Source organism: Electrona antarctica (assembly GCF_951216825.1).
Source record: "Electrona antarctica genome assembly, chromosome: 18".
Lineage (NCBI taxonomy): Eukaryota > Metazoa > Chordata > Actinopteri > Myctophiformes > Myctophidae > Electrona > Electrona antarctica.
The window spans coordinates 38,807,593-38,829,788 of record NC_136799.1 but is presented as its reverse complement, the minus strand read 5'-3'; the positions used below and the strand labels follow the sequence as shown (position 1 = coordinate 38,829,788).

The following is a 22,196-nucleotide window of genomic DNA, read 5'->3' as shown; positions in this document are numbered from 1 at the left end:
GTGTGTCACGGTGTGGCGTGGTGTGTCACGGTGTGGCGTGGTGTGTCACGGTGTGGCGTGGTGTGTCACGGTGTGGCGTGGTGTGTCACGGTGTGGCGTGGTGTGTCACGGTGTGGCGTGGTGTGTCACGGTGTGGTGTGGTGTGTCATGGTGTGGCGTGGTGTGTCACGGTGTGGCGTGGTGTGTCACGGTGTGGCGTGGTGTGTCACGGTGTGGCGTGGTGTGTCACGGTGTGGCGTGGTGTGTCATGGTGTGGCGTGGTGTGTCACGGTGTGGCGTGGCATGGCCTGTTGTGGCGTTCCAACCTGCGGTCGAGGGTGTCCAGTGGTCAGACATTGTAGCTCCAGCATCTCTCCCTCTCTGATGGTGTAAACTCTCTCCGTGTAGCCGCCCTCCTCCTCCACGTTGCACGCCTGACCCGAGTGCACGATACGCACGCTAGGGGGCGCTGCCGTACACGCACGCACACGCGCGCGCATGCACGCACGCACACATACGCGCACACACACGCACACACACACACACACACACACACACACACACACACACACACACACACACACACACACACACACACACACACACACACACGTAAGCAACATGATAAGATACACAGTTTTTTTGTAAAACACATTTTTGGAACAAAATGCCTCAAATCATCCAATTGCCATCAGAGGCGTAAGAACAAATGGCACCCTTGGCACACATTGGCCTATTATAGTGCCACCAGGAGGCCACAACCTGACCTGGCCTGGTGGAGACCTTTTTCTAGTTTTCTATAAAAAAAAATTCTAGTTTTCTATCTAGTTTTCTATCAACTACCATAGATTACAAAACCAAAAGTTTACATCTGTAGTCTAGCTGTGAGATGGTCTGCTCTAGCTATTGATATTTTAGCACTTTGGTTAGAAAGGCTTCCTCTAAGCTGTATGAAAGTACAGCCGACCTCGAGAATCAACACCTCCCTATGGATTTCATTTACAACGACATCAGGGGTGTATTGTTAGAGAGAACAGAGTCATCATTACACAGGCTAAACATGCCCAGCTTCACAGTACAATGCTTATACAGCATGATGGAGGACCTGAAAATAGAAGATACCTATTGATATCAAATAACTATTCTGACGTGCATACTTATGTAGAGGCCCCTGTATAAAGTACATGCCATGGCAACCATTTAAGATGTAAGACATGGTTTCAGCACGCACGCACGCACGCACGCACGCACGCACGCACGCACGCACGCACGCACATTTCATATACAATAATTATGAATACAATAATTTACAAGAAGAAGAATAACATCTAAGAAGCTTGGTTTGTACCGCGACAACATCAAAGCCTCCTGCTTGCGCTGCCTCGAGCTGAAGAACTAGTGTTTCTTTTTCAATCCGACTGGTTTTCTTATACGTACTATATATATATATATATATATATATATATATATATATATATATACATATATATATACATATATATATATATACACTAACAAGGCTGTGTTAGTCCAGACATTGAGTGGTGCAACCACTCCTATAGACAGCTAGGTGTGTGGCTGTGTCTGTCCCTGGCTGTGTCCGAGCACGAAAATAGTGTTATAGCGTTTGTTCACCACCAAGTGTCACTGTTGCACAGCCTAACACACAGGCACAGACACACACAGGCTAGGGAGAAGGGCTAGTACAGTACAGTACAGTACAGTACAGTACAGGTGCAAGTACAGTACAGTACAGTACAGTACAGTACAGTACAGTACAGTACAGTACAGTACAGTACAGTACAGTACAGTACAGTACAGCACCACTCACTTCAGACGGGTCTGATTTTTTATGACAAAGACCGGAAAATGTAATCTCTCCGGAAAACCTGACTGGTTGACAATGGCACGGCAGTTCATTATAATAATTGCGAATCAGCCAACATTTCAAATATTCTTGCTTTGCAAGCTGTCTCTGTCTTTCTCTCTCTCTCTCTCTGTCTCTCTCTCTCTCTCTCTCTCTCTCTCCCAAAAACACACACGCACTGTTTTACATAAGTTATTATTAACAGGGAATAGGTGTAACTACCCATTTCCTGTGAATAATAACCTGTGTAATATGCACTGCATTGGGATGTAAATGGGAGACAGTGTATTCTGTATTATTATTTATCATTATGTATATGTATAAGAAGAGAGTGTTATGTTGTTACAGTGAACTTGAAGGTATAAGAAGAGTGTTATGTTGTTGCAGTGAACTTGAAGGTATAAGAAGAGTGTTATCTTGTTGCAGTGAACTTGAAGGTATAAGAAGAGAGTGTTATGTTGTTGCAGTGAACTTGAAGGTATAGGAAGAGTGTTATGTTGTTGCAGTGAACTTGAAGGTATAAGAAGAGTGTTATGTTGTTGCAGTGAACTTGAAGGTATAAGAAGAGTGTTATGTTGTTGCAGTGAACTTGAAGGTATAAGAAGAGAGTGTTATGTTGTTGCAGTGAACTTGAAGGTATAAGAAGAGAGTGTTATGTTGTTGCAGTGAACTTGAAGGTATAAGAAGAGAGTGTTATGTTGTTGCAGTGAACTTGAAGGTATAAGAAGAGAGTGTTATGTTGTTGCAGTGAACTTGAAGGTATAAGAGGAGAGTGTTATGTTGTTGCAGTGAACTTGAAGGTATAAGAAGAGTGTTATGTTGTTGCAGTGAACTTGAAGGTATAAGAAGAGAGTGTTATGTTGTTGCAGTGAACTTGAAGGTATAAGAAGAGAGTGTTATGTTGTTGCAGTGAACTTGAAGGTATAAGAAGAGAGTGTTATGTTGTTGCAGTGAACTTGAAGGTATAAGAAGAGTGTTATGTTGTTGCAGTGAACTTGAAGGTATAAGAAGAGAGTGTTATGTTGTTGCAGTGAACTTGAAGGTAAAGGAGGAGTGTTATGTTGTTGCAGTGAACTTGAAGGTATAAGAAGAGAGTGTTGTGTTGTTGCAGTGAACTTGAAGGTATAAGAAGAGAGTGTTGTGTTGTTGCAGTGAACTTGAAGGTATAAGAAGAGAGTGTTGTGTTGTTGCAGTGAACTTGAAGGTATAAGAAGAGAGTGTTGTGTTGTTGCAGTGACCTTGAAGGTATAAGAAGAGAGTGTTATGTTGTTGCAGTGAACTTGAAGGTATAAGAAGAGAGTGTTATGTTGTTGCAGTGAACTTGAAGGTATAAGAAGAGAATGTTATGTTGTTGCAGTGAACTTGAAGGTATAAGAGGAGAGTGTTATGTTGTTGCAGTGAACTTGTCGCATAGAGAATTAGTTGTCAGCAGTGGAAATGCCAGAGCGCCAGTCCGGTAATACTAATACCCACTGCTTATCTATTACAGTACAATCTGTGAGTAGCCTTAACCCATTCATTCATAGCCTTTCCCCATTTAGACCTGACGTCAAAAAAAAAAAAAAAAAGCCCCATGTTTCTATATCAGTGGTTTTCAAACTATTTCATGTCAAGGTCCCCCGGAATTGGCCTCCGGAATATGTTATTCCAGGGACCCCCCCAACAGCAAAAATTTGAGTTAAAAGCGTTCACTGGGAAAGAATATATATTCAAAGATTTGCACACATTTTCATGATTTTTCAAAAATAGCAGATCTGCTGAGCTTGTAGATCTGCTATTTTTCAATAGCTAAAGTATAACAGTTTAAAACACCAAAAAGAGGTCCCGTCCAGAACAGGTTAACAGGTCAGCTGCTGAGCCACATTATGAAGGGCCAATTTTTGTGCAGTACCCTTTGATTTGATGTTACTCTGAATAAAATATGTTCAAACACAACAGATAATTGAGAAACCATTATGTACGCAGCATACGCTCAATGCACACAATGGTAATGTAGGTAATGAATGTGCAAGGTGAACCCGCCACAGTATATCAAATGTGTATAGTGCTCATTTATGCTCAAATAATTCAATCCAGAATATAATGCTGGGGCTGCATTTATTTACGCACCTGATTTTCATTAATGCTTAAAAAAATCTATGACCATTAGCGCGACCTCTGATATGTGCGTGCGATGTGCGTGCGTGCGACAGACGGACAGACAGTAGGACAGGTGAAAGGGAGACAGTGTAGGAGAGACAGACAGTATGACAGCTGAGAGGGAGACAGTGTAGGAGAGACAGACAGTAGAACAGGTAAAAGGGAGACAGTGTAGGAGAGACAGACAGTAGGACAGCTGAGAGGGAGACAGCGTAGGAGAGACAGACAGTAGGACAGGTGAAAGGGAGACAGTGTAGGAGAGACAGACAGTAGGACAGGTGAAAGGGAGACAGTGTAGGAGAGACAGACAGTAGGACAGGTGAAAGGGAGACAGTGTAGGAGAGACAGACAGTAGGACAGGTGAAAGGGAGACAGTGTAGGAGAGACAGACAGTAGGACAGGTAAAAGGGAGACAGTGTAGGAGAGACAGACAGTAGGACAGGTGAAAGGGAGACAGTGTAGGAGAGACAGACAGTAGGACAGGTGAAAGGGAGACAGTGTAGGAGAGACAGACAGTAGGACAGGTAAAAGGGAGACAGTGTAGGAGAGACAGACAGTAGGACAGGTGAAAGGGAGACAGTGTAGGAGAGACAGACAGTAGGACAGGTGAGAAGGAGACAGTGTAGGAGAGACAGACAGTAGGACAGGTGAGAGGGAGACAGTGTAGGAGAGACAGACAGTAGGACAGGTGAAAGGGAGACAGTGTAGGAGAGACAGACAGTAGGACAGGTGAGAGGGAGACAGTGTAGGAGAGACAGTAGGACAGGTGAAAGGGAGACAGTGTAGGAGAGACAGTAGGACAGGTGAAAAAGAGACAGTGTAGGAGAGACAGACAGTAGGACAGGTGAGAGACAGACAGTGTAGGAGAGACAGACAGTAGGACAGGTGAGAGGGAGACAGTGTAGGAGAGACAGTAGGACAGGTGAAAGGGAGACAGTGTAGGAGAGACAGACAGTAGGACAGGTGAGAGGGAGACAGTGTAGGAGAGACAGTAGGACAGGTGAGAGGAGACAGTGTAGGAGAGACAGACAGTAGGACAGCTGAGAGGGAGACAGTGTAGGAGAGACAGTAGCACAGGTGAAAGGGAGACAGTGTAGGAGAGACAGACAGTAGGACAGCTGAGAGGGAGACAGTGTAGGAGAGACAGGACAGGTGAAAGGGAGACAGTGTAGGAGAGACAGACAGTAGGACAGGTGAGAGGGAGACAGTGTAGGAGAGACAGTAGGACAGGTGAAAGGGAGACAGTGTAGGAGAGACAGACAGTAGGACAGGTGAGAGGGAGACAGTGTGGGAGAGACAGTAGGACAGGTGAGAGGAGACAGTGTAGGAGAGACAGACAGTAGGACAGCTGAGAGGGAGACAGTGTAGGAGAGACAGACAGTAGGACAGCTGAGAGGGAGACAGTGTAGGAGAGACAGACAGTAGGACAGCTGAGAGGGAGACAGTGTAGGAGAGACAGACAGTAGGACAGCTGAGAGGGAGACAGTGTAGGAGAGACAGTAGGACAGCTGAGAGGGAGACAGTGTAGGAGAGACAGTAGGACAGGTGAGAGGGAGACAGCGTAGGAGAGACAGTAGGACAGGTGAGAGGGAGACAGTGTAGGAGAGACAGACAGTAGGACAGGTGAGAGGGAGACAGTGTAGGAGAGACAGTAGGACAGGTGAGAGGACAGGAGTAGAAGTGAAAAGAGGGGGATGGAAAGGGGAAGAGAGGAGGATAGAGAAGATTCAGATATCAGCACACCAGCCCTGTCCTAGTTTTATTCTAAAATCTATTTTTAGCTCTCTCGCTCTCTCTCTCTCTCTCCCTCTGTCTCTAACCTCCCTCTTCCACTCCCCCCTCTCTCTGTCTGTCTCTCCCCCCCCCCCTCTCTCTCTCTGACGACAGCCTGTGACATCATCGGCCACCCTCTCTCTTAAGCACCCTTGTTTTTTCCCAGGGTGCACCTGGAAATCAGATCTGCCTACTGATTGGTGCAGGCAGCGGTGGTATGTGTTGGTGGGCGGACTGTGTGTCCTGGTGGTGGTCTGTGTGTCCTGGAGGGAATTTGATTAACTGTTTGGGGGAAAAGAGAAGAGCCAAGCACAAATACTGGAGCCAGAATGCCAGGTGGTGTTGTAGTGCAGGGGTTCTCAACCCGTGAGTCGCGACCCCTCGGGGGGGGGTCGCCAAATTATTTTTGGGGGTTCCTAAATTATTAAAAATATATATATATATGAATAGCTGGAAAATGGAAATTAAGAGTTTATATAGTATGCAAACACTTTTGATGATTGATTATATCTGGTTTCAGTATTCGCTAATGATATATTTTCTCTATTATTAAGGTTATTTTTGCAGTCAGTTCGTATTGGTGGTGGGGAGGGGGGCAGGACGGGGGTCGCGACACATGGCCAAAGCCATGGCTGGGGTCCCCAGCCAAAAACGTTGAGGATCCCTGTTGTAGTGTAGTGTGGTGTGGTGTGGTGTGGTGTGGTGTGGTGTGGTGTGGTGTAGTGTAGTGTAGTGTACTAGAATTTCGCGGGCCTTCAGCACGCTCATCCTAGCACCACGCGTCGCCAATGGCAATCTACTGTACTGTACTGTACTCCTCTGTAGGCATTTAGCAGACACTCTTAATTCTGAGCGACTCTACTGTACTGTACTCATCTGTACTACTCTATACTGTACTGTACTGTGCTGTACTCCTCTGTACTGTATTCCTCTGTACTGTACTGTACTGTACTGTACTGTACTGTACTGTACTGTACTGTACTGTACTGTACTGTACTGTACTCTGGAATGTACTGTACTGTACTGTAACTTTACTGTGCTGTACTGTGCTGTAACCCTTTGTACTGTACTGTGCTGTTACCCTTTGTACTGTACTGTACTGTACTGTACTGTACTGTACTGTACTGTACTGTACTGTACTGTACTGTACTGTACTGTACTGTAAACATCTTTTCTTTTTTTAATCAATATCAGATAAAACTTTTAAGATTTTATATTATGCACATGCCATGGTCACATAACCATTATATGTCGAGTGCATGCTTTGATGGTTACAGTTTTATAATCAGTTTTGATCAGTAAACCTTTGTGGAGATCTTCTCAGTTCTCATTATATGCTAGTTACTGCCATTCAGGATGGAAAATTAAATCCATTTGGATTTGGGGAGAAGTAGTTATGGTAGCTGGTATGAAGTACTTTTGGCTATTTATTTTTTTTCGATTTCGGAGACTCCGATGATAAATCGGAAAATCGATTAATCGGCGGCATCCCTACTTTGTACTGTACTGTAGTCCTTTGTACTGTACTGTAATCCTTTGTACTGTACTGTACTGTACTGTACTGTAATCCTTTGTACTCTGCTTTGCTACTGTGCTGTAACTTTACTGTACTGTACTTTAATCCTTTGTACTGTACTGTAATCCTTTGTTGTGTGCTGTAATGTACTGTGCTGTACTGTACTGTACTCTCCTGTTCCCCTCTGTACTGTACTGTACTGTACTGTACTGTACTGTACTGTACTGTACTGTACTGTACTTTGTATTATTGTTATTGTTATTAGTGTTAGTTATTATTGTTAGTGTTATTATTTGTGTTTAAGCTTCATGTGTAAAATATTTAGTGAAGTGTGACTGTAGGGCTGGGTGCAATAACCGCAATATCGCCATACCGCCGGTATGTAACGCATACCGCGGTGTCGGGTTCATTACCGCGGTTAAAAAAAAAAAAAAGATTTATTTTCTTTTTTTTTTTTTTTTTAATATAATTTATTTAAACTTTTTTTATATAGGCCTACGGGTGCATATGGTGTTGTATAAAATTAAAACAAAAGTTTACCATAATAAACAAGTATCATTGTTTAGTGTCTGATTATTTATGAACATATCATGAATCATGATGCTAGACTAGGCTAACCTGTATGGTATTGGCTTCGCGTTCGGGGGCGGGATTGTGTCGGCTCCTTAATAGCAGACCCACAAGCTCAGATCGCCTCTCGACTCGAGGCAGTGTTAGCTTGTAAATCAGTTATCTTGAGCAAGACACGGACAGGGACAGTCCATTATAAAACGTATGGGGGGTTTCTTGTGTGTGCCACTGCCTGTCTGAGTTGAGTCGACCAATCCAGTCAACTTCCGCTCAACGTGTTTCTCCTCTCCAAACAAACAATGGCAACTGGAGGTGGAGGTGTTGTTGTCGATATAACTAAATTGATTACTAAGCCAAATGTCACAGCGTCTATTTGGAAATATTTTGGGTTTATACCAGACGACAACGGCAAGGCAAAAAATGTGGATGAGGTCATTTGCCGCATCTGTGGCGCCAAGATTTCTGCTCGTCGTGGAAATACAACAAACCCCAGGACGCATCTCAGAGTAAGCCATCCTGCAAAGTTTGCTGAGTCGAAGCACGGCGCCGATGGCGGCGAAAGCAGTTCTACTCAGTCTTCTGGAAATGAAGGACATAGCAGGCGACAGCTAGGAGTCTCCGAGTCCTATGCTAGAGTGGCAAAATACGAGCGAGACAGCAACCGATGGCGTAAGCTCACCGACAGCGTGGTACGCTACTTGGCTGAAGAAACCGTACCATTTCGCACCGTGGATAAAGGGGCATTCATGGACATGTTGTACACGTTCGACAGACAATATACACTACCTGACAGAAAATACTTTTCTGGGAAAGCAGTGCCGGGTTTGTATGATGCGATGAGAGAAGATGTCGAGCAGGAGCTGAAGGACGTTTCCTTCTACTCGTTGACAACCGATTTGTGGTCAAGCGTAAACATGATGCCCTACATGAGCCTTACGGTACACTACTTGACCAAAGAGTGGGTGTTAAAAGTGAAGTGCTTGGAGACAGAGTTTCTACCAGAAAGCCACACTGCAGTACATTTGGCTGAAGCCCTCAGAGAAGCCCTCCAACGCTGGCAACTGGATGAGAAGCGACTGGCTTGCATTACTACGGATAATGGAGCCAACATAGTTGCTGCTATTCGAGACCTTGGGTGGACATGGCTAAACTGCTTTGGCCACAATTTGCATTTGGCTGTAACCAATGCATTGAAGGCGGAGGATGCCAGGACATCCCGAGCACTCGGCATGTGCAAAGGTCTCGTGAGAACCTTTTCAAAAAGCTGGAAAAAAAAGAAAAAGCTCAGGGAAACACTGAAGGACCTCAACCCAAACCTTGAAACAACTGCCAAAGGTTTAGTCATGGTGAGTTAAAGTTGTTCTTAATTTCATATTTCTTAATCAATAGTCAATAGTTATCGACGTATTTTATTAAATATATAGGCCTAATATAATAATGGGAATCTCAAAGTGATACAATGAGCAAATGCAAAAAAATAAAAGTATATACGTTAAATAAAATCACACCCGAGTGAAGTGAGGGGCGCTAATATATTAACTCATGTTGCTATGGTTGGGTGATGTAAAACAAACACGGACAAAATAAACATTAAACTCTGCTCGTCACCTGGCCTGACGCAGAACAGGCTCATAGCGCCCTCTATAGGCATTTTAACGACTACAGTCATGTCCCTGTTTTTGTGTTGTATCATCATTATCATGTGTAAATGATCAAACAGCTTTCTATTAATTTATTAGTAGGGGATCTGCTGTTTTTTTTGTTTTTTTCCCACAGGATTGCCCTACCAGGTGGGGTTCTACACAGAAAATGGTACAACGCATTTTGGACCAACTGCCAGCCATCGAAAAGGCGTTGGAGGGTGACAAGAAAAGCCTCAACAACGTTCCTAAGTGGCAGAGCAAAGGTGTGCTGGAGTCAATAAATGCAGCACTGAAGCCAGTAGCTGAATTCACAGATTCCCTCTCTGAGGAGAACTCAGTCACAGGCTCTTCTGTGAAACCAGTGTTGCAGCTGTTAAACGAGGAAATTCTCGCAACGACTGAGCCACAAGACACCGAGTTAACGGTAAACCTGAGGAAGAAGATGCTTGATGTCTTGAATGCGAAGTACGCAGACCCTAAACTACAGCATTTGTTGGCAAAGGCATCGTTTCTTGATCCCAGACACAAGGGCTGCATCCCAGCTGATGAAGTGAAAGATGTCATACTCGAAGAGATATTAGCCGAAATGGCTGACGAAGAGAGGCTCAGGCGTGATGATGATGATGGTGCCATGCCCAGGGCCAGGGCCTCAGATGGAGATGATGATGATGCCCCTCCACGTGCACCACCTCCTATCAAAAAGAGGACTCTGGCTGACCTTCTGAGCCAACGGAAACAAAGGGCCTCCATTCCGATCCCCAAGAGAATCCGTGCAGACACAGAGCTCACAAGATATATCCAGGAGGAAGCCATTGATGATCATGATGATCCGCTCATCTGGTGGAAGCACAATGAGGCCAGATTCCCTCTCTTGTCCAAGCTTGCCAGAAAGTACATGACCGTATGTGCTACAAGCACTGCGTCGGAGCGTGTGTTCAGTGCTGCTGGCAGGGTGGTGACACCAATGAGGGCCTGCCTTAAGCCAGAAAAAGTCAACATGTTGGTTTGCCTGGCAAGAAACCTGAAAAGTGAGCGTGAGGCTAGAAAAAGAGCAGCCAAAGCTGCCTTGCGTGCCTAGTTAGATGGGCTATTTCATGTCAAGGACATTATATGTTCTTGGAACATATGTTCCGTTTTATTTACTTACTTACTTACTACTTGTTTACTTACTTAGCCTACTACTTGAAAAAGAGCAGCCAAAGCTGCCTTGTGTGCCTAGTTAGGATGGGCTATTTCATGTCAAGGTCTCAAGGACATATTATGTTCTTGGAACATATTTGGAACATATAACTTGGAACATATTTGTTCCATTTTATTTACTTACTGTTTTATTTACTTACTTAACTTACTACTTTACTTGTTATACTGTGAATAACATTATACTGTGAATTTGCACTACACACTACAGCAGAGCATTGCACTATATTGCCTAAATGGCTGTTTTTTGTTTTGTTTGTTTGTGCTTGAACATATTTTTGCACTGAAATAATTCTTTTTTCAAAGAATTGTTGTGAGACTGTGAGACTGTGACTGACTTTGCAATTTGCATTATTGTTGTGCTGCTGTTCAATGGCTAATGGCTATGAATAAATCGTATTTGGAAATTGTTGGTTCATGTTAATGACTTTAATGTAAATATCTCCAGTATACAATTACAGACAGTGTATAATGTTTTGTATAGCCTAAAGAACGTCAACTGGCAAAACTTTACTTTACTGGTAAAATGTCGCCATCTACTGCTTATATGAAATAAGCAGTAGATGGCGACATTTTACCATCTCCCAAGAATCGCATGGTCTATGGAATTGCTCTTTTCTTTTTTCGACTTAATGAGCTATTTATATTTCGCACGGTATCGCACCTATAGCATTCACAGGTTTGTTCATGTTGAATGGATTGATTTGAAATAGCTTGGCTCGGAGTACATCACCATTATAATGTAATACTTTCGCGTATCACCTGTCAAAAAAGCTGATCTACAAGCTCACCTCCGAGCTTGGAGATCTGCCATTTCCGGCGTCGATTCACGTGACGGTCACGGAAGACGGCACTGTCGCAAACAAATACGACAGTTTGATCTGCAAAATGTTTTTTTTATCTGAGACGAGACTTTCCAAATAATCTTTCACGGATTACATTAATGTCATGATCATGGATGGCCCTGCAATTTCTTTACTATACCGCGTTGGAATATAAACATTTGGAACGATGATTTGCAGCGTGACTACGAGACGAGCAAACATCAGCAGGTAAATAAAACGAGCAATAAAACTTGCGAGGCTACCGTGGCATCATAATAACATGGTGAATCATGATAATCATTTATTTTTGCCAGAAAGTGATGTCATTATTAAATGTTCATTGATGAGGTCCATTCAGTATCAGTAAAGACAGACGAGGTTCACGTTAAAGTAAACTTCAAGTTCTTTATTGTTAATCTTTGTAGGCTACAGGTATTGTCCGGCTTCCTTAAAAGTAAAGCAGCAGCATAGGTGATAAGTAAACGACGGGACCTTTATAAAACCGCCATTAAATCGAATAAAAAAATGACATCTGGGGTCCGCGGTGCATACATTGTGCTGAGCTGCTCTATACATCTCCGTACACGGTGTTTTACCGGATTGTGCTGACTGCTGAGCTGCTCTATACATCTCCGTACACGGTGTTCCACCGGACTGAATAACACTATAAAACCGGAGGATTTTTTTTTCGCGCGGGGGGGGGGGTGCGGTAATTACCGCCATACCGGCGGTATGGGGGCCGACAATAACCGCGGTAATAAAACTCCCATACCGCCCCAGCCCTATGTGACTGGGTTGTGAGCATTGTAGCTGTTGCATGTACACTGTGCCCTGGCTCCCCCTAGTGACCATGTTTGATACGTGCAGTGGACGCGGTGCGAGGGTTTCATAGACCCAGTTGCTTGTATTCCGTGGATGTGGCAAGGCTCGGCGGCCGGCGCGACATGAGGAGATAGCGGCGGAACGCCACGAAGGGCACAACAATTTGGTCACGTGACAACATTAGCTATGTATATATAGATGTAGTGTAGTGTAGTGTAGTGTAGTTAAGTGTAGCGTGGTACCGGACAGATATGAACACAGATGGATTTTTGTTCATAACCAAATGAACACATTACAGGCACGGTACACAACCCCCCCCATGTTCTCCCTGACACTGCTTGACTGCTTGGGGGGGGCTGAACCAGGACCCCTACATAATGTTTTGGAGTTTTATTGCCCATTGGAATGCAGGCTACATGAGCATGCAGGATGCCGATAGTGACCCAGCAGAACTTCACAATGGAAAGCGAACAATTTGACGTATTATGCCTTTGAACCACAAATATATATATATATTTGTATACTATGTATTGGGGTTCAACCATATATATATTGTGTTTAATTAATGTGATGTGTGCCTGTAAATAATTATATTATGGCTTGCCTGACTTCTAATGTACTGTTTGATATCTCCACATGTGGAAATTCATGCTGATTCCAAATATTCAGTCAGATGTATTAATAGGAGCTTCCCAGAACCACTAGTGAAGAGTTAGTATTTCATGTGCTTTATGGTTCATGGTTTAAGGGGACAGCCCCCTACAGCTCACACACCTCTGGACTGCAGCTCCTTGCAGGACAAGGAGCTGCAGTCCCCGCCTCTTCATATATATGATGACTGGCCAGGCAGCCATCTCTCTCTTAATTTCTACTGGGACGACGGAGGAGGGAGGGTTTGACGCCACGTCCCCCCCCACACACACAGCTGTCCTCCTTCACTGACCAGGCCCTGGGTTGACTCCTGTCCCAACCGCAGAAGTTCCATTTTCTGGGTAAGACCTCAGCGCCACAGCGGCCGGTTCCCAGAGACCGTGAGGCAACCCAAAACTGACCAGACAACAGCTTCTCTCTCTACGCGCCTCTCAACGCCACAGCGAGGATAAGACATCCCAAGTCTCCTCTGCCGCTCGAATCTTCAAGAGGGTCAGCTTAAGCCAAGCGCCACCAAGCTGATCCCGACGAGGGAAACCGATGCCTGCGACGAGCTGCCTCTGACGACAACTAATCCACTGCCCCTCGCCTCCCGGGCGAGCCCAACAGCACACGGCCCCAGCTACCACATGGTCACCGCTACAGATAATGGCTGCCGCCAGCCACTAGCCTCCCGGGGCTAGCAACACGCAGCTACACCCTTCTGGGCCTGAACATCCACTGTTGACGTCCCCTCCACACACAGGCGAGCATTATATCACATGATAAAAGGCAACTGAGTGTAGCATTCAGGGTAGGGTAGATCTGTTATTTTTGAAACCTCTCTTTTATTATGTTTCTTTTCCCTTTATTTGTTTCATGAGCTATCACTATTTACCTTTACCTGACCTTACTTTGATCAAAAGGTTTCATTTAAACCTGTGTCAATTTTGGGATTGTTTGTACACATTTGATTTATTTTGTTATAATAAATTTATATGATTTTCATTAAGAAGTCGTCTATCTCAATATTTACAGTACAAGTACCGATTTGAATATTTAATGCAAGTCTGTCCAAGAACTCATGTTACATTACAGTGACGTGAGCAATATAATTATTATATTGTAATATTTGAATAATTCATATTCATAAATTATGAATATTGATATTTGAAATATTACGTCCTGACAGCTGTTACCCAGCTATATTACAGGAGTGTAGTGTGGTGTAGTGTAGTGTAGTGTAGTGTAGTGTAGTGTAGTATGGTGTAGTGTAGTGTAGTGTAGTGTAGTGTAGTATGGTGTAGTGTAGTGTGGTGTAGTGTAGTGTAGTGTAGTGTAGTGTAGTGTAGTGTGGTGTGGTGTGGTGTAGTGTAGTGTAGTGTAGTGTAGTGTAGTGTAGTATGGTGTAGTGTAGTGTGGTGTAGTGTAGTGTAGTGTAGTGTAGTGTAGTGTGGTGTGGTGTGGTGTGGTGTGGTGTGGTGTGGTGTAGTGTAGTGTGGTGTAGTGTAGTGTAGTGTAGTGTAGTGTAGTGTAGTGTAGTGTAGTGTAGTGTAGGTGTGGTGTGGTACTATGGTGTGGTGTGGTGTACCGGTGGTCCAAAATAGAAGGCCCACAGAGAGAGAGACAGAGTCTCAGCAGAACAGAACACACCTGTGTCCTGGAATAGAACCAGAGGAGACACAGAGCAGGTGTTTGCACACACACACCATCCCTGCAGAGAAGCAGGTCGTCACCTGTCTGATGATTATCATTTATTTACACCCTCTCTCTCTCTCTCTCTCTCTCTCTCTCTCTAGCTCATCTCCCTCTGTTTTTCCCTCTGTTCCTCACCCCCTTCTTTCTCTATCTTTATCTCCCCATTTTCCTTTCTTGTGTGTGTGTGTGTGTGTGTGTGTGTGTGTGTGTGCGCGTGCGTGTGTGCGTGCGTGCGTGCATGCATGCATGTGTGGGTGCGTGCGTGCGTGCGTGCGTGCATGTCCATGCCTTTGGCAAATCTTGCAAACCTTTCACAAGACAAGTTGAAAAATGTTGAAAAATGCCTCATCCTGACTCTATCACTGTGTCACTGTCCATGGTTCTGAAATATACTTCATCCTGGATCTATCACTGTATCACTGTCCATGGTGCTGAAATATGCTTCATCCTGCATCTATCAGTGTCACTAAATTAACATACTCTACCATTCAGATGTACAATTTATATTGCATTAACATACACTATCATACAGGTTCTAATTATATTGTATTGACATATACTCTACCATACAGATATACTAGTTTTGTTATATTGTATTAACATACTGGAATAGAATAAGGTTTCGTTCATGACAATAAGTTGCGGAATTGCTGCTTTTTCCCCTTTTTTTAACTAGGCATGTCATTAAGAACTAATTGTTATTTACAATGGCAGCCCGGCAAAAGGCAAAGCCTCTGGAGGGAAGGCGGCCAGGGGCTAAAAGAAATGGAATGATTTTATGGAGCTCAACAATGGAATTCTACTCTGATCTCTTCAGTTGAGTTCTGTCCCAGATACTTTGTGGGCTCACTGCCATCTGGGAACAGTGCCTCGGGCTAATGGGGTCACAAAGAGTTTTAATAATATATTGCCGCGTAAACCTTGTATGTCCAAAAATTTTATACTTTTCAGGAATTGGAAGAAGGAAAAAAAAAAAGAACCTGTGTTCCAATGGAACCAATTTTGAAGTAAATGTATTCATAACATCTACTGTATAGAGACACTTTAAACCACTTTTTCATTTATGGAAAAACAAATACCCATGAAAAGTTGAAATACAGAGATGCATGGTTTCTGCCCGACAGCAACGATATGAAGACTCCCCATGACAGTTTGAAGTGAACGATATGGGGGACAAACATCGGTGAAAGTAGCCGATCTACAGGCTCACAATGTGCAGTGAACTTGTAGGTCGGCCGCTATATCATCGGCGTAGAGATCTGAGGCAGAGGGAAGAAAGGAGTAGTGGGTAATATAGTTTAAGTGGTCAGATGGGTGGGCCGCGTGCATTCTCAGAGCATGTTTATTCCAACGATCAATTCATCAATCCATTCAATAGATTGATTGATCATTGCAATAAACATACTCTGAGAAAATAATATATGTAATTTTTTTCAATCAAGTCTGGATCCAATAGATTGTATTGGGCTCCGATGGCAAGTTATTTTAAATATAAATATTTAATGTTGTCTTATCAATAAAATGTGAGTGTTTCGGCAGTTATTTGGGGGAACTGAACTGAATTGGTCTCTTGTTCTAGTAGAGACTACTTTATATATACACATACCTCCTGTTCTCATATGTACACTACACACTCTAAGTACACCCGTAGCCCAGAGCAATTGCCCTAGCCTTGACGACCATGCAGTCTTATGCTTAAAGCTTAAAATGTAATTTAGATAAGAATGTTATCTAGACAGATGTCAGGTTAATTTGTTTGTATAATGTCAATGTACATTTTTACCAGGTGAAGCCTGGCCTATTTTCTCTCGGGTTGGCTTTGACAACTGTAACTGCTCCTAAACCATCTTCATCTGGTGCAGAATAAGACAACATTCCAACTGATATCACGAGGGCTTTTTATTTATCCCAAGCGACAACGTGAAAAACTACAACGAAATCACCCAAATATTTTTAACACAATAAATTATTACCACTAGCCCTTACCCGTTGTGAGATATCTCCCCCCCCCCCCCCCCCCCCCCATTGTGGCCGTGGGGGGTACTGCGCCCTGGGTGCGTTTTCGCATTTTTAATTCACTAATAAATTCATTTTTAATCTCTAATTTGTTAAATTGAAAAAAGGGCTTCGTTAAGACCTCCATATTATTATGGTCAATGCCTGTGTGAAAAGTGGGAGTGATTGGTGCAGGCAGTGAGGAGCTACGGCGGTGTTTCTGACACACAGACAGACACACACACATTCAGACATTGACTGAATTATAGTATGATGATGATGATGATGATGATGATGATGATGATGATGATGATGATGATGATGATGATGATGATGATGATGATGATGATGATGATGATGATGATGATGATGATGATGATTATAGTATGATGATGAAATATGAATGTCATGCTGTCCTCTTTTTAAATGTTCATGAATTGTCCATATTCACATGTTTACAATCACAATGAAATGTCCACATGTCACAAACAAACAAATACACGACAGAATGACAATATAACTTGTACAGACACAAACAAAACAACTGGGAACATACCGTATGCACCGTCTGCACAGATTTTTAGGAGTTCAGTTAAGTTCTTGTTCTTGTTACTATTTTACATTTTCTTTCTTATCTTTTGTGGAGACTCTCTGACATGAAAGAGCTCCTCTCTTCACCTCTGCTCTGTTTGTTCTGCCCAAACATGCCCAAACCCAACAGGTGATTGAAATGAGGTGATTAGCTGATTAGGTGAGCCTAATTCAACCTGCCCAAGAAACAGACCACAAATACAGAGCACAGTAGATGGCACTATCTCACCATACAAATACCAAAAAATACAGTTTGTTACCCAAAAGAAAAACACATTCACAATATGCATATTCAGAATAATAAGCAAAATAAAATATTACAGCATACCCATAAATGGGACACTCAGGCATGAAGGAAGCATGAGTTCAAGTCCGTTGCTCTCCCCATGTCCCCCATATATGGGGACTAGGTTGGCGGAGGGTGTGTAGAGCCCAGGATCACATTAGATAATTGACACAGGGGTGAAAAATGGGTTACAAAATCGTGGGATAAAAATTATATTTAAAAAAGAAAAGAAAAATGGGACAGCTACAACGACCTAGTCACGATTGGCTGCCCCGAGTCTGAACCCATACTCTGAAACGCCGCCTAAGCCAATGGGAGTGCCTCCTAAGCCCTGAAAGGCCGCAACACGGAAGTGTTAACCCAGACTCTGCAACACCGCAGTATAGCCAGAATAAAACCAACAAACCAACAAAAGAACGTCGGAAACAAACGCAAACAACGGGAGGTTGTCACAGAGAAACATACATGTTTAAAAAAATAATAACAAAAAATAGACGGGAAAAAAAGAAAAAAAGGGGGGTACAGATGAACAACGGAGAGTGTTTTGTTTCACATGGCCGTTAATGATACGCGTGTCATTCTTGTTTTATATTATACGGTTTACTTTAGAGTAGACGGATAATAGATTATAATTATCTATAAGTCATTGATTACTGTAAGTATTGTTCCTTACTGGGATTCGTAAAATGTGATGCTTTGTATGATTCCTGTTAATGTGAACATTTCAGTCATTAATTATTTCATTGTAAGATGCCTCATTATCAGTCCTCATGAGGCCATTTTAAATCAGACGGTGGGTTATTATTTGCAGAAAAGACATTATTTTCATTATATTTTATTATATATTTTAATTTAAAGCACTTATTTTTAGCCGCTCATAAATCAGTTGTTTGTTGTGATAATCAGCCTCAGATGAAATGATGGGAAAGTGTGCTCTGGAATGTGCTAAGCAGGCATAAGGGAATAATAATAAACACAAATTCCACCTCCCCTCCCCCATGTGCTCTGAACGCCCCCTTGAGGGGAAGACACAATAATAGGAGGCATCCCACTTATCGTCATTGTCGGGTGGAAACCTTGTATCTCGATATTTATAACAACTAGTCCAAACCCGAGGACGTGCACCCTCAAAGTATTCATATTGGAATTGTAAGAGAGAGATGGAGAGCTGTGTGCACAAACTGCATTAACGAAGGTGTGAACGACTTTTAAGTATATAGCGCTAACCAGAGCAGCAGGCATGCAGCGGGAGATCAGCTTGTAAGCAACACGCTAACGCTGATACCAGGGGAATGGCCACTGGTTAGGACCGTGACAACAGAGTACATCCCATAGCCTGGGGGAGCGTAACCGCGACAACAGACCCGGTGGCCGTGCATGCTCAGAAAACTTCCAAACTCTGCAGAATTCACAAAATTGTCTTTTAAACTGCCTACATTTGGGAAAAGTTAAAAATGACTCGTGGTTGTGTGCATCAGCGCCATTTAGATGAGAGAGTTGTGACAACTCCGTTCACTTCACAGGGCCAGTCCAATGGCGGCTCTTCTACATAGACTTCTATTGGCGAAGAGCATGGCGAAGAGTGACAAAGTCCTGGACCGGAAGTTGACAGAATGTACTGGACCCAGGCAACAGCCCAGCTTTAATGATCTTAAATCCCTTTATTATAAATCGTTTTTTAGTAATAGTACAACATAAACATTACAGAGACTTTAGTTGTTACTGTACAATACTTTAAAACAGTTAGCATGTTGCACACATGCCTAAAATGTCTGATATTTGCGCTGCCATCGTTGAAAACAATGTTTAGGAGAAGCATGCAGGAGTGTGTGACTGACAGAGCTTGGAATAGATAATAAAGATAATAATAAAAAAGGCAATAAAATAAAACCAAATAATACGATATACATTAACAATAAACCATGAAGTAAAAACACATCCGAGTAAGGGAGGCAATGCACATTATAAAAACGCTTTGGTTTTTCAGGAATGATTTAACCCATTAAAACCGGGAAAACATCGGTAATTTTAGATTTCAGACAGCACGCCATTTCGCCATTTTGAACATTTTTGAAAAATCTTGAAAGTGTTTGAAAAATGTTGAATGATTTTGAATTACAAAAAAAACGTTTGAGAACCATTGGATTAGAAGGCATTTGTAGAATGGGCCTCAGGATGACACTAAAGTTGTAAGTCGTAGATGGTCAGGTAAGGTGTACCGAAGCTCAGGTGTCCGGGCCACAAAAGACCAATCACCTAACGAGTCATGGGAACAACAAATTAACGCTCCGACTTCATCATACATGAGTGTCACACATGACTAGTGAAAATAGCTCACAATGCTAAGATAAATGCGTTTTTGTGAGTTATATTGAACCAATAAAAAGTATCATTAACAAGAGCTTACAACTCAATTAAAATAATAACTACATTGGAACCATTGAAAAACATCCTCAAAAGGTCTTTGACATACAAGGTTTCCGCCCGGCGACAGCGACGCTACGCATGAACATGCACATTAGATGCAGTGTTAAGCACACATCAACTGGGCTCAGGGTGTCCGTGATTGGCCCTGCTGCGTCACCATCATTACGCATATGTAAATGATCACCGTTGTCGGGCAGAAACCTCCTATGTCCAATATTCTAACTTTAAGAGTTTTTATTTTGTGTAAATCAATGCCCTACTTGATCATAAAACAGTCTACAGTGTCACACTAAAGCAGATCCAACAAGCTTGAAGCTCGGCGCGAAGCGACACCTTTGAGCTTGTAGATCTGCTACTTTTTCCTTTTTTTATCCTGAAAAGTAACAGTCTTGGACATGTGAGGTCTCCACCGGCAGAGACGATAATATGTGAACGTAACGACGTGATTGTGATGTGTGCACGGTCTATTTTTAGCCTCTTCACAGTGTGTCATTCAGACTCAGAGCTGTTCTCCACAAATGAAAGGAAGGAATTATATAAGATGAACACATTACTATACCGCACTCTGCAGTGCAGAGAGAAAGAGAGAGAGAGGAGAGAGAGAGAGAGAGAGAGAGAGAGAGAGAGAGAGAGAGAGAGAGAGAGAGAGAGAGAGAGACAGGACACAGAGAGAGGGAGGGAGGAGAGAGAGAGAGAGAGAGAGAGAGAGAGAGAGAGAGAGAGAGAGAGAGAGAGAGAGACAGGACACAGAGAGGGAGGGAGAGAGAGAGGTAGGGAGAGAGGTAGGGAGAGAGAGGTAGGGAGAGAGAGAGGTAGGGAGAGAGAGAGAGAGAGAGAGAGAGGGGACACAGAGAGAGGGAGGGAGAGAGAGAGAGGTAGGGAGAGAGAGAGGTAGGGAGAGGGAGAGAGAGAGAGAGGGGGGGGACACAGAGAGGGAGGGAGAGAGAGAGGTAGGGAGAGGGAGAGAGATAGAGAGAGAGAGGGGGGAGGGGGTAGAGAGCGAGAGAGAAGAGGGAGAGAATGTTAAAGTGAAATTACATTTTGTGACATGGCAGCTAAATAATACGGTAACAGTAAGTAGTATCCTTGGAACTGTGTGTGCGTGCGTGTGACAGATAAAAACGTAACTATCCCTATTAAACAGACAGTTCACATAAATATGTGCTTTAAAATGCATTACAACACACCAATGATGTCACTTTGAATTAAAATGATGCTTAGTGGATCACCTATCTCAAGCGAGTGTCACGTTAAATCGATCAGTTTAGTAGTTAAAACTAACCACATTGTGCGTTGGAAAATGGTGGGCAGTAATGTCCAGTATATTAAGAAGACTTAACATGCCAGACCACTGCTATATGGTGCTTTTAACAAGCTATTAACGCCCTAGGTACTGTATTTATGACGTCTATAAGTACACCCTATTAATACTAACTATAGACCGGTGCCCGTCTGTAGAGCATAGAGTCGGTAACGATGGAAGTTGGAGATCCACGCCTCACCGGGCTAAGCAAGTTGTACCCGTGTCAGAGTACCCGTTCTACCGATCTGTCCGTGTCCCTTTTATGCCCATATATGGAGATTTCTGTACCTGAGTGTTGTGATGTCAGGCATGCTCAAATATAGAGTGTTGTGATGTCAGAACAGGCCAGCCAGCTCCATAATATGGACCCTGGGCAGGGGCTCTGTAAAGAGCCCGGGCAATGAATCGCACACGCGCACGTGTGCTGCACACACAGGTTTGTATCCTATTCATACATTATTTATTATACACACAAAACATCCATTTCTCGTCCTCTATTCTCACATTGTACTGATGTCGTCTCTGCCGGGTGGAAACCTCATGTGTCCAAAACTGCTACTGTCCGTTACTACTCAGGATTCAAATTCAAATGCAGCAAAAGTAGCAGATCTACAAGCTCAAAACGTGTCGCTTTGTGGCGCGTTCCGAACTTGTGGATCTGCTATAGTTTCAATAGTAACTAGAAAAAGTGCCCCTCAGGGCACAGGTCTCCACCAGGGCAGGTCAGGTTGTGGCCTCCTGGTGGTGCTATAATAGGCCAATGTGAAAAGGGTGCCATTTCTTCATACGCCTTTGATGGCAATTGGATGATTTGAGGCATTTTGTTCCAAAAATGTGTTTTGCAAAAATCAACCTGTTGGTGGCGCTATAACAGGCCAATGTGAAAAGGGTGGGATATATTCCTCAGCCTAGTAAGAAAATGTGTGAAAGATTTCA

General features: G+C 43.2%; 1 protein-coding gene across 2 annotated transcripts in view; it reads right to left on the bottom strand.

Moving 5' to 3' along the window:
- The window catches only part of LOC306942195 (MAM domain-containing glycosylphosphatidylinositol anchor protein 2-like), a 77,525-nt gene extending 60,177 nt beyond the window's left edge, over window positions 1-17,348 (bottom strand). The window contains exons 1-2 of one of the 2 annotated variants that reach the window (XM_079527960.1): window positions 17,210-17,348; window positions 306-448 (exon numbers count right to left, since the gene is read on the bottom strand). In XM_079527960.1, the coding sequence (XP_079384086.1) occupies window positions 306-350 (45 nt within the window). In that variant the 5' untranslated portion in view covers window positions 351-448; window positions 17,210-17,348. The remainder of the gene's footprint in view (window positions 1-305; window positions 449-17,209) is intronic. The other variant, XM_079527961.1, reaches the window with a different exon arrangement.
- Window positions 17,349-22,196: the final 4,848 nt, after the last annotated feature.